Source organism: Pristiophorus japonicus, chromosome 16, assembly GCF_044704955.1.
Source record: "Pristiophorus japonicus isolate sPriJap1 chromosome 16, sPriJap1.hap1, whole genome shotgun sequence".
Classification (NCBI taxonomy): Eukaryota; Metazoa; Chordata; class Chondrichthyes; family Pristiophoridae; genus Pristiophorus; species Pristiophorus japonicus.
The window spans coordinates 60,378,921-60,394,739 of NC_091992.1; the positions used below are offsets into that span (position 1 = coordinate 60,378,921).

General features: G+C 42.9%; 1 protein-coding gene and 1 pseudogene across 1 annotated transcript in view; one reads left to right on the forward strand and one right to left on the reverse strand.

The window, feature by feature from the left end:
* Window positions 1–15,819, forward strand: part of ube2g1a (ubiquitin-conjugating enzyme E2G 1a (UBC7 homolog, yeast)) — a 96,384-nt gene that overhangs the window by 49,702 nt on the left and 30,863 nt on the right. Inside the window, exon 2 of the mRNA XM_070857371.1 lies at window positions 9,358–9,460. Within this exon, the coding sequence (XP_070713472.1) occupies window positions 9,358–9,460 (103 nt within the window). The remainder of the gene's footprint in view (window positions 1–9,357; window positions 9,461–15,819) is intronic.
* LOC139227244 (U2 spliceosomal RNA) lies at window positions 4,833–5,003 on the reverse strand (annotated as a pseudogene).

Sequence of the window (15,819 nt, forward strand, 5' to 3'; positions counted from 1 at the left end):
TTGTACTGTTAAATGGTAAACCTGTTCCACTGAAACTTGGTACATGTATCAAATTAATTACCAATGACTTGAGGCTGTCAATGTTTTAGGTCTCCTCCGTCTATTGCCACAGTGGACTGGTATTGGGCTGTAGCAAGTTCTGGCTAGCTTTTTTTTCTAATCTTTTTTTTATGTAGAAGGGAATAAATATTATACAGTTACCTGCAGTTAGTGCAGGTATGTATTCTGTAACACAATCTTTAGCACAACCCTAGAATTCATCTACATGGAGTACAGATGCTAGAGGCAAAATTTAAATGTTGGGCCTCCTGTCCAGGATAGATTGAACAGATGTTTTGGTTTCACTCAGAAAAAATTACATAAACCAGGAAGTTTTCCAATTTTGCTCCTTGCCATCTTAGCTAGGAATGTTCTTGTATCCACCCTGATGTGAGTAATGTAGTCTGTACAGTCCCTTTATTGCCTGCCCTAGTTGCTTAAATATTGATTTCAGTATTGTGAAACTGGAATTTAACTGGATTTGTAAATGTATTTCCAAGTAAGTGCATGCTTACTGCCATGTACTTGTTGAATTTTCCTTTTTCTCTTGCACCCAGCACGCCGCCCCCAACCCCTCACATCTTCTGTAGGCCTATATCATTTGAGTTGCCTGGTCAAATCCTGCTTCCTACCTCTCAGCTACATCACACTTTCTCAACATTGTGGCTTGATGGGAGACTAGATGTATTGCCAACTATTCTGCTTCACAAACCACTTCTACATGCTATCTACATTTGAGGTACACCAGTGACTGGTTTCCAATACTGATGGCTTGTATTCTGCAATTTAACTTTCAGGATCCTGTCCTTTTGAAAGCCTTAATGTGAATTGCTAAATGTAGTATTGCTCTCTCTTGCCCTGCCAGACGGCAGTGACTAATCCATAGGCGGTTGCTATTCAGGAGCCTGAGTGGAGTGTTTGGTGGGTGCTTGACAGTGGAACTACTGCAGCTTAGCAAAATGTTGTTTCTATTCCAGATCAGTAACTGTCAGCAAGAGTTACTGGATATTGATCAGGGCGCCTCTCAAAGGCAGTGCGAATCTACCGCAAGCTCACCAGAGACTGCCATTCCACACATGTCAGATTTTTTTGACTTGGCTAGGTACTTGACTTGCATGAATCTCCTTCAGACTTAATAAAACCAAGATCTCCGTAAATAGAATTTGCCTGATCATGGAATGTATTGTTGCCTCAAACCCCATTGTAGGCTTGCACTTTAGAGTGTTTGTTGGTCTGTGTTGAGGCTAGTGGGATCCCAGTGTGCATGGGTCCTGTGGTAGTTTAATGAGCACTGAAATGGAATACTAGTAAACATCCTGTTGTGTTTGGCCTATCGATCCGGATGGTGGTCCTGATTGTGAAGAGTACACTTATAAATGTTGACATTTTTGAAACTGTCAACGTTGTGTTTAGCTATACAGTGATGTGGAAAAGCTGAGCCCATGGGTTGGGTATTTAAGTCTCTACCAGGGTTGCTCAATATTTGGACTTCATCTAGTAAATTATGGTAGTGACTATCTACTTAAACTGGTTTGGTAGTGTAGTCTATAATAGTGTGATGTGACTGATATTAATTGCCCTTTGCTTTGAATGCACAGTGGAAATCCTACCTATAAATCCAGGGACGATTAATTTTTTTTTAAATTAAAAAAAAAAAAAATTCATCCAGTGCATTATCTCCAATTCCAGACATTCATGGGAGGTGCAGGCTTGGCTTTGTTGGGCATGTGAAAATGTATCTTCCCTCCCTCTTGTGACAAATTTATCTCCCAGTTTTTATCTTGGATTTTGTGCATGGACGAAAGGGTTCCTTTCCGCTGAGACTGGGTGGTGCGGAGGGGCCGCCATTTTGTAAATTGTCCTACCTTCAGTTTGGAGTGGTGTCTGGGGCCACTCCGCCCATTTTCCCGCCACATGCACGCCACAGGTCGGTGCCCCCGACAGCTCTTGCTGTCGGTACACACTCTGTAGCATGGCAGCCTGGTCGCCCTTCAAGGGGAGGGTGCACTGCTGCGGCCGCTATGTTAATTTTTTGTCAGCTGGACAATTATGCCTGTGGGTTTGGCCGGGCTGCCAGTAGGCAGCATGTGCCATGCCACTGGCCCAGCCAAAACCCTTGCTGTGGTGGCCCAATGGACTTAACTTAAAAGTATGCAGAGCTCTCAGCGGCTCTCCCCTTTAACTGAAGGGGAGAAACGTGATGCCTCAGTGCGGCTCTGATGCCTGGTCGGGGCAGTGGACCCGCTGTAAGGGCACTTCCGCCCTGCACCCGATCGGAACACTGCACAGAGCCAAGAATCCTTATTTCTCCAGTTTTAAAACTTTCACATCCGGTAGGTGCACCCTGTTTGGGGCGGGGCTCGATTTCAGCCCCTGACTGTACACGAGTAATTGAACCTGGCATGTTTGTTTCTGCTCTGTACAACTCAGCTGCTGCATGTGGTGTTTACAACAAAAATTGAACAATTTGTATGGAAAATGAAGACCATCCCAAAAACTTGCATGTGAATTGAAGCCAACAGGCTGAAGAATTTGCAGTAATAATCAACAGACTGTATTATAGCCTTGGTTAAGAATGATCATGCCTTAGTTTATGCTGCAGTGCATTATGATGGCTCAGCATTTTTCTCCCTCTGCTGGAGAAACTGCTGCATTTATGCTGCAGCACTGGCGGAAAAAGTTTGCTACAGTGACTTCTTTAAATGTTGTGTATATGTATCTCTAACGATAAACTGATTGCTAGACTTTTTGAGATTCTCAGTCAAATCAGTGGACTTTTCTAGGTATAGTGACAAAGCAGGAGTGACCGCTTCTCCTGCAAGAGAGAATTTGTATTTATTTCGGGTCTTCCATGACCTCAGGACTTCCCAAAGTGCTTTACAGCCAAAAATATTTTTGAAGTGTTGTCACTGTTGTAATGTAGGAAACTTGGCAGCCAATTTTTGCACCGCAAGCTCCCACAAACAGCAGTGATCTATAAACGAGCAGAATTTTTTTAGTGATGTTGATTGAGGAGTAAATTTTGGCCAGGACATGGGGGATAACTCCCCTGCTCTCTCTCTCGAGATAGTGCCATGGGATCTTTTACATCCACCTGAGAGAGCAAACACGGCCTCTTTAATGTCTCATCCAAAAGACAATGTAGTACTGCACTGGAGTGCATGTCTGGCCTCAAGTGGGACTTGAATTCACAACCTTCTGACTTGGAGGTGAGAGTGCTACTCACTGAGCCATGGCTGGCATGGAAATGTCTGCTTTTTGAAGTGTAGTCACTGTTGTGATGTAGGAAAACGCAGGAGCCAATTTTTGCAAACCAGCAACAGTCATGAGTGGGGTTTCAACCCCTGACCCCAAATAGTTAACATGCTACAGGCAGGTTCCCCCCCCACCCCCAAGCCTCCGTGTTCTGCCAAAGAGCAAAATTCTGATCTCGTGTTGACCCCACCCTATGCCTGGCCATGTTCCTGGATTGCTTGCATAGGTATTCAGAGCATTTCCATTTCCTGGCCTCTTCTGCCAACATCAATCCTGGGTTCAGGAGGTGACTCCCTACATCCAAGATTTATCAACTGCAAATGGAAAATATGGTGGATGCTATTTCCTTCACTTTTTTTTGTATGAAGTTTACATATGCCCATGCAAATATATGGGCAGGTGTACTGTTCCCTGATAAACCTGCTGCCACTTTTTTTTCTCTCCTCCAACCCCTCCCCCCTCCCAGTGAAAGTGGGAAAGCAGTAATGTCTCCCCAAGTGATGATACCTGGCCCAAATGCATTATGCAGTCAGTTGGGGAAGGAAGTGGCTGGGAGATGCAAGTATAGTTTAAAGTATAACCGCCTACATGTGACCGTTTGAGTAAGCTTGCTGTATTGCATCAATGAGCAAGCTACTTTCATGACTGACTCACTCTGTACCTCTTGATGCTGAGACAGGTTGCAGATATACAATTTAAGTTACAGTTGTTGGTCCCTTCCTAAAATGTCAGTTATTTTTAAAATTTTGATCTACTTGCCCCCATTTGGATTTTTCAGTATTTGCTTCAGATGCAAGTACATTTTTTCCCCTCAACCTTTTATTTGTGATTTGACTATAAATTTCTCCTTGTTTATCACACTAGGTTTATGGCTAAAGCTGATGCACTTGAGAGATGCACTGGCAAGAGAATTTTTTCCCATAACCAGGTGATCAATTAATGATTCAGACTGTCTGGAATTGCCATAAAAATGTCACAAAATATCAGTTTCCCATGGCAACATCCACAAAATAATCTCAAGCAACACTGATTTTAAAAAAAAAATGGATAAGGCCATATGAAAAGCAAGTGATTTCTTAATTCTCTTCAGCAGCTCTTGCCTCTTGTTTGTTTAAAAAAAAATTCTGTCTGGCTCACTGCTCAGACATTGAAAAAGAGAGAACTTGCATTTATATAGCGCCTTTCAGAATGTCCAAAGTGCTTTACAGCTGTGAAGTACTTTTCAAAGTGTAGTTACTGTGGTAATGTAGGAAACATGGCAGCAAATTTGCACACAGCAAGATCCCACACACCATGTGATGATGGCCAGCGTGATCATGGTTGAAGGATAAATATAAGCCAGGACACCAGGGATAATTCCCCCAGCTGTTGTTCATATAGTGGTATGGGAACTTGAGAGGGCAGATGAGTCTTTGGGTTAGCATCTCATTCAAAAGATAGCACCTCCATTTTTTTTTTATGTTCATTCTTGTCAGATCAACTCCAGCGCCAAAGATCACTGCGCTACTATATTTGATCTTGGCCAAAAGGCCGAGAGGGGAAGCTGCACCGTTCCTGGAAACACTGCAATACCAGGTCGGTGCGTGGAGTGGACCGAGCAAGCCCCTGTTCCATCTCCCTGTTCCAAAAATCAATTTAGTATTTGGTCCCCAGATAGGGAATATTAAACTGATAAGAACAGATAGCACCTCCATACTGCACTAAAATGTCAGCCTAGATTAAGTCGTTGAAGTGAGACTTGAACCCACTGCCTTCTGACTCTGGTGAGAGCACTGACCATGGCGCAGACAATTCTATAGAGATGCTTCAATCATATTCTGAAGTATGATGGAGCCTGCAATTGGTAGACTTGGAGTGGAAGGAGGAGAGAAAAACGGAAGAATTTTGGATGACTTGATTAGTTTGCTGTTTTACCATAAATTTGCATAAATTACAATTTGCATAGTAGCCAAAATCCACTGGATAGGATTTGCATTGTTTTTAAATTTGTGTATGTCAAATCAACAAACTGATGCAAAATATACATTCAAGGGTAGGTTATTGTGGCGGTTCATTACTAGTGATTCTTTAGTGGTGGTCACATCAGGTGCTGCACTGAGGACTGGAACAATGTTCAAAAATTTGCATTACATATTTGTGATCAACATCTGAAATACAAAGGACAGGATATGTTTGTACGCATCATATAATTACACGTGCGGTGCTGCAATAATCCCTTTTTTTTTACTGATGTGCAATCTGGAGTGGGGCGGTTTCGAGCAACGATAGAGATGTTTGTTTTAAATGATTCCGTTTGACCTGATTTAGAATAACTCACCACTTTGTTATACAGAAAATAATCTGGCTGAAGTGTGGGCTGAGATAATTAAACTGTTACTGCACTGAAAGTATGCCATTGTCAACCAATTGTTGCATTAAAATTAGAAGTTTAATCTGTCAGAACAACTTGCAAAACTTGTGTACTGTACCCCTTTTAAATGTTTCCAAAGGGCCCTCATTTGGTGGTCTTTAGCAATAAGGCAATCATGTGCATGATTTACACTATCTTGTTAGAACAGGCCTCTGAACTCTGCTGTGAAAGCCCTATTGGCATTGAATGGAGGCAATGATGGCACCAAAGCAAAAAAGAACACTTTCACACGCTCTCTCAAATTGAAGGAATTTAGTCAGAATTTGAAAACTATGGGAACTTGTAGAATAATATTAACAAGAACTCAAGGTTAACTTTTTTTGAGCACATTGGGCAAGTAGCCTAGTTTTCTTTTTGGCTGAATTTCCTGGCAAAAGTATGTGTTGGGTGGATATCCAATCTGTTGATCAATCATTAAAATTGAAAATGTTCCTAGTTATTAAAATATATTTTCCACTGTTATCTCTTAAATTGATTAGCAACTGTAAACATTCATTTTGGGTAGGCTGAACAAACTACCTCAGTGGTACTCGTAAATAACAAAATTCCAACTTTGTAGCTTCAGTGAAGGTGAGGAACCCCTACAGTGCAAAATTAGTTTCTTGTAAAATGGGTGAAAGTAAGTTGCTACCAATGTTGCATTGCTACACGAATCACTAGTTTGTCAACTTCAAGCTATTTTCCACAGTAACCACTTCCAAGTCCTTGACTTAATTGACCAAGCTAACAATATTTTCTAACTATTGAGTGCTCTACTCAATGTTATGCTCTCATACCATTGCAGCACCAATATATAGCAGTTAAGATCTTGTTCTTCCCTATTCTGCTTGTGATCTTTGTGCTGTTGACCACTGAGCTGTGGCGAGATCCATCCTTGTGAAGAGGCAGAGCTATCTTTCCAAGTGCTGTGGTACTTACTAACAGAAGAATGTAATTGAATGCTAAAGCACTAAACTAGGTATTGGGGGCTGTTAAGATGCACAAGACTGGTAAGTTACAAATGAGCATCTTGCTGTACTTTTGTTGGAACATAAGAGCAGGAGTAGCCCATATGGCCCTTCAAGCCTGCTCCACCATTCAATAAGATCATGGCTGATCTGATCATGGACTTGGCTGCACTTGCCTGCCCATTCTCCATAACCTCATATCCCCTTTATCGTTTAAGAAACTGTCTTTCTGTCTTAAATTTATTCAATGTCCTAGCTTCCACAGCTTTGAGGCAGAGAATTCCACAGATTTACAACCCTCAAGAAATTTCTCCATCTCTGTTTTTAAATGGGCGGCCCCTTATTCTACGATCATGGCTTCGAGTTCCAGTCTCTCCCATCAGTGGAAACATCATCTCTGCATCCACCTTGTCAGGCTCCCTCATAATCTTATATATTTCGATAAGATCACCTCTCATTCTTCTGAATTCCAATGAGTAGAGACTCAACCTTTCCTCATAAGTCAACCCTCTCATCCCCAGAATCAACCTAATGAACCTTCTCTGAACTGCCTCCAAAGCTAGTATATCCTTTCGGAAACCAAAACTGCACACAGTATTCCAGGTGTGGCATCACCAATACCCTGTACAACTGTAGCAAGACTTCCCTGCTTTTATACTCCATCCCCTTTGCAATAAAGGCCAAGATACCATTGGCCTTCCTGATCACTTGCTATACCTGCATACTATCCTTTTGCGTTTCATGCACAAGCACCCCCAGGTCCCACTGTACTGTGGCACTTTGCAATCTTTCTCCATTTAAATAATAACTTGCTTTGATTTTTTTTTTCCCCCAAAGTGCATGACCTCACATTTTCCAACATTATACTCCGTCTGCCAAATTTTTGCCCCCTCGCTTAGCCTGTCTGTTCTTTTGCAGATTTTTTGTGTCCTCCTCACACATTGCTTTTCATCCCATCTTTGTATCGTTAGCAAACTTGGCTACGTTACTCAGTCCCTTTCAAGTCATTAATATAGATTGTAAATAATTGGGGTCCCTGCGGCACCCCACTAGTTGCTGGTTGCCAACCAGAGAATGTACCATTTATCCTGACTGTTTTCTGTCAGTTAGCCAATCCTCTATCCATGCTAATATATTACTCCCAACCCTGTGAACTTTTATCTTGTGTAGTAACCTTTTATTTGGTATCTTGTCAAATGCTTTCTGGAAGTCCATATACTGCACATGCACTGGTTCCCCTTTATCCACCCTGTTCATTACATCCTCGAAGAACTCCAGTAAATTTGTCAAACATGACTTCCCCTTCATAAATCCATGCTGACTCTACCTGACTGAATTTTGCTTTTCCAAATGTCCTGTTACTGCTTTAATAATGGACTCCAACATTTTCCCAACCACAGATGTTAGGCTAACTGGTCTAGTTTCCTGCTTTTTGTCTGCCGCCTCTTTTTTTTTTAAATAGGGGCGTTACATTTGCAGTTTTCCAATCTGTTGGGACCTCTCCAGAATCCAGGGAATTTTGGTAAATTACAATCAATGCATCCATTGTTGTACTACTTGTTCTAGTATGTGGAGCAAGGAAATTACCTTGTGCTAAGCCATATGAGAAGGCTGTAGGGAAGGCAAATAGAATTTCAGGTTGTACTTCCAGGACCATCCAGTATCCAACTAAGAGTAGTGTCCAGTTTTGTTCCCTGCACATGAAGGCTGTGTAGGTTCTGGAGAAGGTGCGGAGGAGTGACCAAAAGTCCCAATGCTGTGCATCAGGAAAGGTTTTGAGTTGAGTTACTTTTGGGAAACACAGGCTTGGAGGGGGCATGATTGACGTTTTAAAGTGAAGGGAGTGGCTACAGTATGGTTGGCAGAGGTTGTGTAAGATTGAGAGGACGAATGTACATGTGTCGGCAGTCTTAGTTTCATCTAACCTAACAATTTATTTTACATACATTCCCTCTGGTCTTAACATTCACATTCAGCTGGGACTTTTGATCAGCTTGAAGCCTGTATTTCCCCAGTAACTAGCTCTACCTTTTGAACCAAGTTAATTTCTGCAAGCTGCTGAAGTGTAGTGGGTATGGATTTGTTGCAGGGAACTTGACTAGTTTAAGAAAAGAGGACCTTTCCAGCTAGAGGATAAATTGATATGTAGCTGGGATTATGAGGAGTCTTGAGCTCTCGTCTCCTTGAGCCCATTTTGCCTTGGCGTCAGGAATTTCCCAGATTTATTTTCTGCATTTGCCCGAACATGTTGCCCACCCCTAAGAGTTTGTGGTTAGGGATGCGTCACTGATGTAAATGGTTGTAGAATTTCTGGTTTTGGGGTGGGGGGGGGGGGGGGGAAGGGGGAAGGGGAAGGGAAAGCTGGTGGTTTGTTCCCCACCCTTTATTTAATGCTGCATTTGGGGATAAGGCTGTTTCTCCTACACCAATTCATGCTTGCTTTTGCTGCAAATTAGTTTTTCCCCAACTCTGCAATTGTCATTGCAAATTTAAAATAACAGTGCAGGAGACCACTGGTTTCAAACAATATTGAACATCTGTTTTCATGAACAGCCTTTGACCTTGTATATTGGATTAATAGTGCTGTCTGCAAGGCTTGCCCAGTAACTGATGTGGCTTTTTTTTGTTGAACAATGATCTGTCACTATTGTATGAAAGATTTGAACTTGCTAGAAATGTAATCTTTGTCCATACTTCTCATTCTAGAGCTGAACAAGAATCCTGTTGATGGTTTTTCAGCGGGGTTAATCGATGACAATGACCTATACAGATGGGAAGTACTTATCATCGGCCCTCCTGACACACTATAGTAAGTATTGCAGCTATGCCTATGCAGTGTATACAGTTGTCTGCAATACTGAGGTATGCAGATAACAGATGTTCCCATTCTTGTCTGGTTGATGGAAGTAAGCTATACTATTGCTTAAACCTTTATACACTAGGTTATGTTCTGGACTGTTTTGCTGTGGGTTCTTGTAAGGAAGAATATTGAATGTTTGATTTGAAATGCTTTTTTCTGGTTTTGTGAAGATGTCCCTAATTAGAATTGTCCCTTTTTTTCCATTGTTACCAAACCAGTGATTCAACAGTTCAGTGCACACTAGTTTCACCTCACCTATCCAGGCAGGACTGTGGAGTTGGAACTCTGAACTGAGCTGTAAGGACTTGGTTAAAGCCACTCATTTAAAAACATAAGAAATAGGAGCAGGAGTAGGCCACTCTGGTCCACTTCCCATAACTCCTTAATCCCTTATCGGTTAAGAAACTGTCTATCTGTCTTAAATTTATTCAATGTCCCAGCTTCCACAGCTGAGGCAGTGAATTCCACAGATTTACAACCCTCCGAAGAAATTCCTCCTCATCTCTGTTTTAAATGGGTGGCCCCTTATTCTAAGATTATGCCCCCTAGTTCTAGTCTTCCCCATCAGTGGAAACATCCTCTCTGCATCCACCTTGTTAATCCCCCTCATAATTTTATACGTTTCAACAAGATCGCCTCTCATAATTCCAATGAGTAGAGGCCCAACCTTTCCTGAAGTCCACTTCCGAGTGGATTTGGGTTCACTGTCCAAAATAACTTGTCAAATGTCCTTCATGGGTAATAAAGGAAAAATTGGTTTTGGGGTGTGACAAGGAGGAAAAATTGGAGCTTACCTTTTCTGGCTTGTGCTGTTCCTAAATAATATACAAACAGGCCTCGTGATGTAGAAAAAATGATATTGACCACTTCAGAAGATGGGCAAATGGCTTTCATGTTTTAAATTAATACTATGTACTAAATTGAGCAATGTGAGATTTAGATTACTGAATGATCCTGAGGCTGGGCTGTGAGGGTAGAATTATGTGCCTATATAAAGCTAGGTTCTGTGGATGGAAGGCAAAGTGCTATTGTGCAAATTCACACAATCGCGTGTTCATTGCTAAACATGGAAGTATTCAACAAAATTCCGGTGCTGGATGGGGGGGAGTCTTGTACAGCTGTTCCAAGATTCATCTGACATTGTGTTCAAATGGAATCGAGAATACATTTCTGGTACTGTAACACCAAGGAAATGCTGCTTTGTGCCTGCAATTTCTGGTCGTTTTTTTTTAATGGGATTTTTGTTTTCACCTTTTGTTCTCCCTCCTTAATGACTTAACATTTTTTTAATAAACCCTGTCCCCATGATACTTGTGCAAGCATTGAAGTTGAGTGCAGTGAAATTTTTGACTTGCTCCACATTTTTAGTTCTGGGAAACTAGTCTTATATGTTGTGCATTCTAATGGAGTCTTGAGAAAATGTTTTTTTTTCTGCAACTTGAATCCAGTATGATGTAAATATCACCCATGTGCTACACCAATGCATGGTTTTATCATTGACCAGAACTTGTTGTTATACTGCTGGTCAGTCTCACCAGCAATAGACGGAGGTGGAGGGGAGGGAGATCCACACTCGGCCCTAGTCTCCACAGAAGCAACTCTGGAGAATCGGGGCCCATGGAATTCTGCAGCACCTTGAGGCCAATTTCTATGACCAGTCCAACCAAATTCTGAAATAAGAGAATGTAAGATTCTGTGGCAAGTCTATCCAGTTTTTATAATTTTATAGTCCATTACTGAATATACTGTATACTTGCAATCTTTGGGTGTATTTCTACTGCAGACTGGTCAGTGGCTGCCTTTTGGGTTCTGGCCAAGCAATTCTGGACATTGCAGCCTAATTGGAACTTTAACTATCTTCTGTACCAAACTGGATATGTACAAAGCTGTTGTCTAGAGGTTAGAAATATAAATGTTCATAGTGGTAAGGGAGAATCTGTGCTGTCTACACTGGGTTCAAGTGACCAGGGTATTCATCAGACTTGAGAGTATTTCACAAACCAGGTTTAACAGTGCACTGGATTTGCACTCCATTGTGTGACGAACCTAATTGGTGAGATTGCCTTCTCCCAGGGAGTTTTTCTCCTAGTTGGGTTGAGCCCAGGAATTACTTCAGACATTGAGCTTTTGTAGTCTAGATGCACCCTTAATCAGCAGCCAAAATAGTAACTAATACAGATGTTATGGCAGAATTATAAGTTGTAATTATAAGGGTGCGGGGGGAGGTGGAAGAAATCCAAACACAAGGGATGATCTTTCAAGACTTCACTCTCGTTGTGAAGCCTTGTGCTACGAGGAAACAGATCAGAAAATGGGGTTAGTTCAGCCAATTTGTGGTGCTGTTGTATTTTCAGAAACTGGGTGACCTCATTGTCAGGTTCTCTGATCAGCAGTTATGTTGTGCATTGCTGTGCTTATACAATCTGCCGTGAATATTTAACCAACTCGAACCACTCAAATCACACACATGAGCCCACCACAGCAGTGGCGTTGTTTTGGAGGAGCAGGCCCTTTGTCCACAGAACATATATTGGGGATTTTTCTGCTGTTCTTCATTAAAGCTGAATTGTCTAATTTGGTATTGTCCACCCCCAAGGAAAAGCCAGATTAATCACTTGGCCCTTTTAACTTTAAAATGGGAAATTTTGGGGAGGGCCAATTAACTCTAACAGACAGTGGATAGGCAATGGCAAACATTTAAATATCACATGGATAAGCTTCAACAATTGTACATCCCTGTCTGGAGTAAAAATAAAACTGGGAAGGTGGTTAACAAGGGAAATTAAGGATAGTGTTAAATCCAAGGAAGAGGCATATAAATTGACCAAAAAAAGCAACAAACCTGGGGACTAGGAGAATTTTATAATACAGCAGAGGAGGACAAAGGGTTTAATTAGGAGGGGAAAAATAGAATATGAGAGGAAGCTTGCCGGGAACATTAAAAACTGACTGCAAAAGCTTCTATAGATATGTGAAGAGGAAAAGATTAGTGAAAACAAACATGGGTCCCTTGCAGTCAGATTCAGGTGAATTTATAATGGCGGACCAGTTAAACAAATTGTTGGTTCTGTCTTCACGAAGGAAGTCACGCATAACCTTCCGGAAATACTCGGGGACTGAGGGTCTAGTGAGAAGGAGGAACTGAAGGAAATCATTATTAGGCGGGAAATTGATGGGATTGAAGGTCGATAAATCCCCGGGACCTGATAGTCTGCATCTGAGAGTACTTAAAGTAGCTCTAGAAATAGTGGATACATTGGTGATCATTTTCCAACAGTCTATCGACTCTGGATCAGTTCCTATGGACTGGAGGGTAGCTAATGTAACACCACTTTTTAAGAAAGGAGGGAGAGAGAAAACGGGTAATTATAGACCGGTTAGCCTGCCATCAGTAGTGGGGAAAATGTTGGAATGAATTATTAAAGATGAAATAGCAGCACATTTGGAAAGCAGTGACTGGATCGGTCCAAGTCAGCATGGATTTATAAAAGGGAAATCCTGCTTGACAAATCTTCGAGAATTTTTTGAGGATGTAACTAGTAGAGTGGACAAGGGAGAACCAGTGGATGTGGTATGTTTGGACTTTCAAAAGGCTTTTGACAAGGTTCCCACCCAAGAGATTGGTGTGCAAAATTAAAGCACACGGTATTGGGGGTAGTGTACTGGTGTGGATAGAGAACTGGTTGGCAGACAGGAAGCAGAGAGCTGGGATAAATGGGTTCTTTTCAGGACGGCAGGCAGTGACCAGTGGGGTGCTGCAGGACTCAGTGCTGGGATCTCAGCTATTTACAATATACATCAATGATTTGGATGAGGGAATTGAGTGTAATATCTCCAAGTTTGCAATGACACTAAGCTGGGTGACAGTGTGAACTGTGAGGAGGATGCTAAAAGGCTGCAGGGTGACTTGGACAGGTTAGGTGAGTGGGCAAACGTGTGGCAGATGCAGTATAATATGGATAAATGTGAGGTTATCCACTTTAGTGGCAAAAACACAAAAGAATATTATATGATTGGTGGCAGATTAGGAAAAGGGGAGGTGCAACAAGACCTGGGTGTCATGGTACATCAGTCATTGAAAGTTGGTATGTAGGTACAGCAGGCGGTGAAGAAGGCAACTGTTATGTTGGCCTTCATAGCTAGGGGATTTGAGTATAGGAGCAGGGAGGTCTTACTGCAGTTGTACAAGGCCTTAGTGAGGTCTCACCTGGAATATTGTGTTCAGTTTTGGTCTCCTAATCTGAGGAAGGACGTTCTTGCTATTGAGGGAGTGCAGCAAAGGTTCACCAAACTGATTCCCAGGATGGCAAGACTGACATATGAGGAGAGACTGGATCGACTGGACCTGTATTCACTGGAGTTTAGAAGGATGAGAGGGGATCTCATAGAAACATATAAAATTCTGTTGGGACTGGACAGTTTAGTTGTAGGAAGAATGGGCCCAAGTTTCGGCCTCAGTTGCTCCTGATTTTTTGGAGCAACTGGTGTATGACGGAGTATCTTAGAAATTCAAATTCTTGGCATTTAGTTTGCTCCAGTTCTCGTCAGTTAGAACAGTTTCACTTTGGAACAGAATTTTTTCTTCAAAAGGGGGCGTGTCCGGCCACTTACGCCTGTTTTCAAAGTTTCGGCAGTGAAAACTTACTCCAAACTAACTTAGAATGGAGCAAGTGAAGATTTTTGTACACTCCAAAAAACCTTGTCTACACTTTAGAAAATCAGGCGTAGGTTACAAATCAGGCGTAGGGAATGGGGGGAGGGGGGGTTTAAAGGGAAGTTTACAAACATTAAACACTTCAGTTTTACAAATAGAGCCATCATCAATAATAAATGATAAAAACATCAATAAATCAATCAATAAATCAACCAATAAACCAATCAAAAAAAATTAAATAATTAAAAAATCAATAAATAAAACATTTTCTACTTACCGACTGCAGCACCAGGAGCCCTCCAACAGCGTGCTGGGATGCGCCCCCCCCCCAAGCCCAGTGTGTCTGTCAATGTCTCTGTTTGTCTGTCTCTCACTCTGTGTCTTTGTTTCTGACAGCGAGGGATGGGGTGGGGGGGTGACAAGTGAGGGGGGGGGTGAGCAGGCAGGGGGTTGAGAAAGGAGGGAGGGGAGAGGGGGCAGAAGAAAGGGAGGGGAGGGGGTGGAAGAAAGGGAGGGAGAGGGGGGGGAGGAAGAGAGAGAAGAGAGACCCAAGACTTCGAGCTTAGACTTACCGGATTGACAGGTATGTGGCGTCGGGTCCGGGGTTCGGCGGGGGGGGGCAGATCTGTCGGGGCGGGGGAAGCGGAGGTCGGGTGGGGGGGGGGGGGGGGGCGGGGGGCGGTGGGAGCGGGAGTCAAGTTGGGTCCGGTCCCGAGGAAGCAGGAGCTGGGTGTGGGAGGAGCCTTATGCACGCAGCCCCAGTGAGGCCATTCAGCCAGGGCCCCTCCCACACAGTTTTGGGCGCCTGGAACTACTGCACTTGCGCGCCCACTGTAGCGTGCATGTGCAGAGGTCCCGGCACTCTTTTCAGTGCAGGGACCTAGCTCCACCCCCTGCAGCTCATGCTGCGCTGCGCCGAGAACCAGCAGGGAGCCGGAGAATCTGAAAGTTTTCTTTCAGGCGCACTTTGTGGCGCGAGAAACGGGCGTCCAGGTCGGGGCTACGCCGTTCTAGACGCGGCCCGAAACTTAGGCCCAAAGTTCCCAATGTTGGAAGTCCAAAACCAGGGGACATAATCTAAGGATAAGGGGTAAGCCATTTAGGACTGATGAGAAACTTCTTCACTGAGTTGTTAACCCGTGAAATTCCCTACTGCAGAGTGTTGTTGATGCCAGTTCATTGGATATATTCAAGAGGGAGTTAAATATGGCCCTTACGGCTAAAGGGATCAAGAGGTATGGAGAGAAAGCGGGAAAGGGGTACTGAGGTGAATGGTTAGCTATGATCTTCTTCAATGGTGGTGCAGGCTCGAAGGGCCGAATGGCCTACTCCTTTTCTATGTTTCTATGTAATCTCTGCAGCTGCATAAGATGGGGACCCTTGATTTAATGGCTCGTAAACTGCCAGAATGTTTGTTGAAGGTAAAAGGCAAATGATGTCCTGAGGTCATTAGCAGTTGTTTAAGGTGCTGGCAGGCCCCACCTGAAGTATTGAATATTGGTCACTTGAATCAAAGGATGATGTTTGAGAGCATGGAGGTGATCTACCAAGATTTCAAGAATTGAAGTTGTGAAGAAAAGTTAAGAGAATTGTTTGTCTAGGAGATGCTATTGAGTTTCACGGTTGCTAGCAGGTCTGGTGTGGAGCACATGGT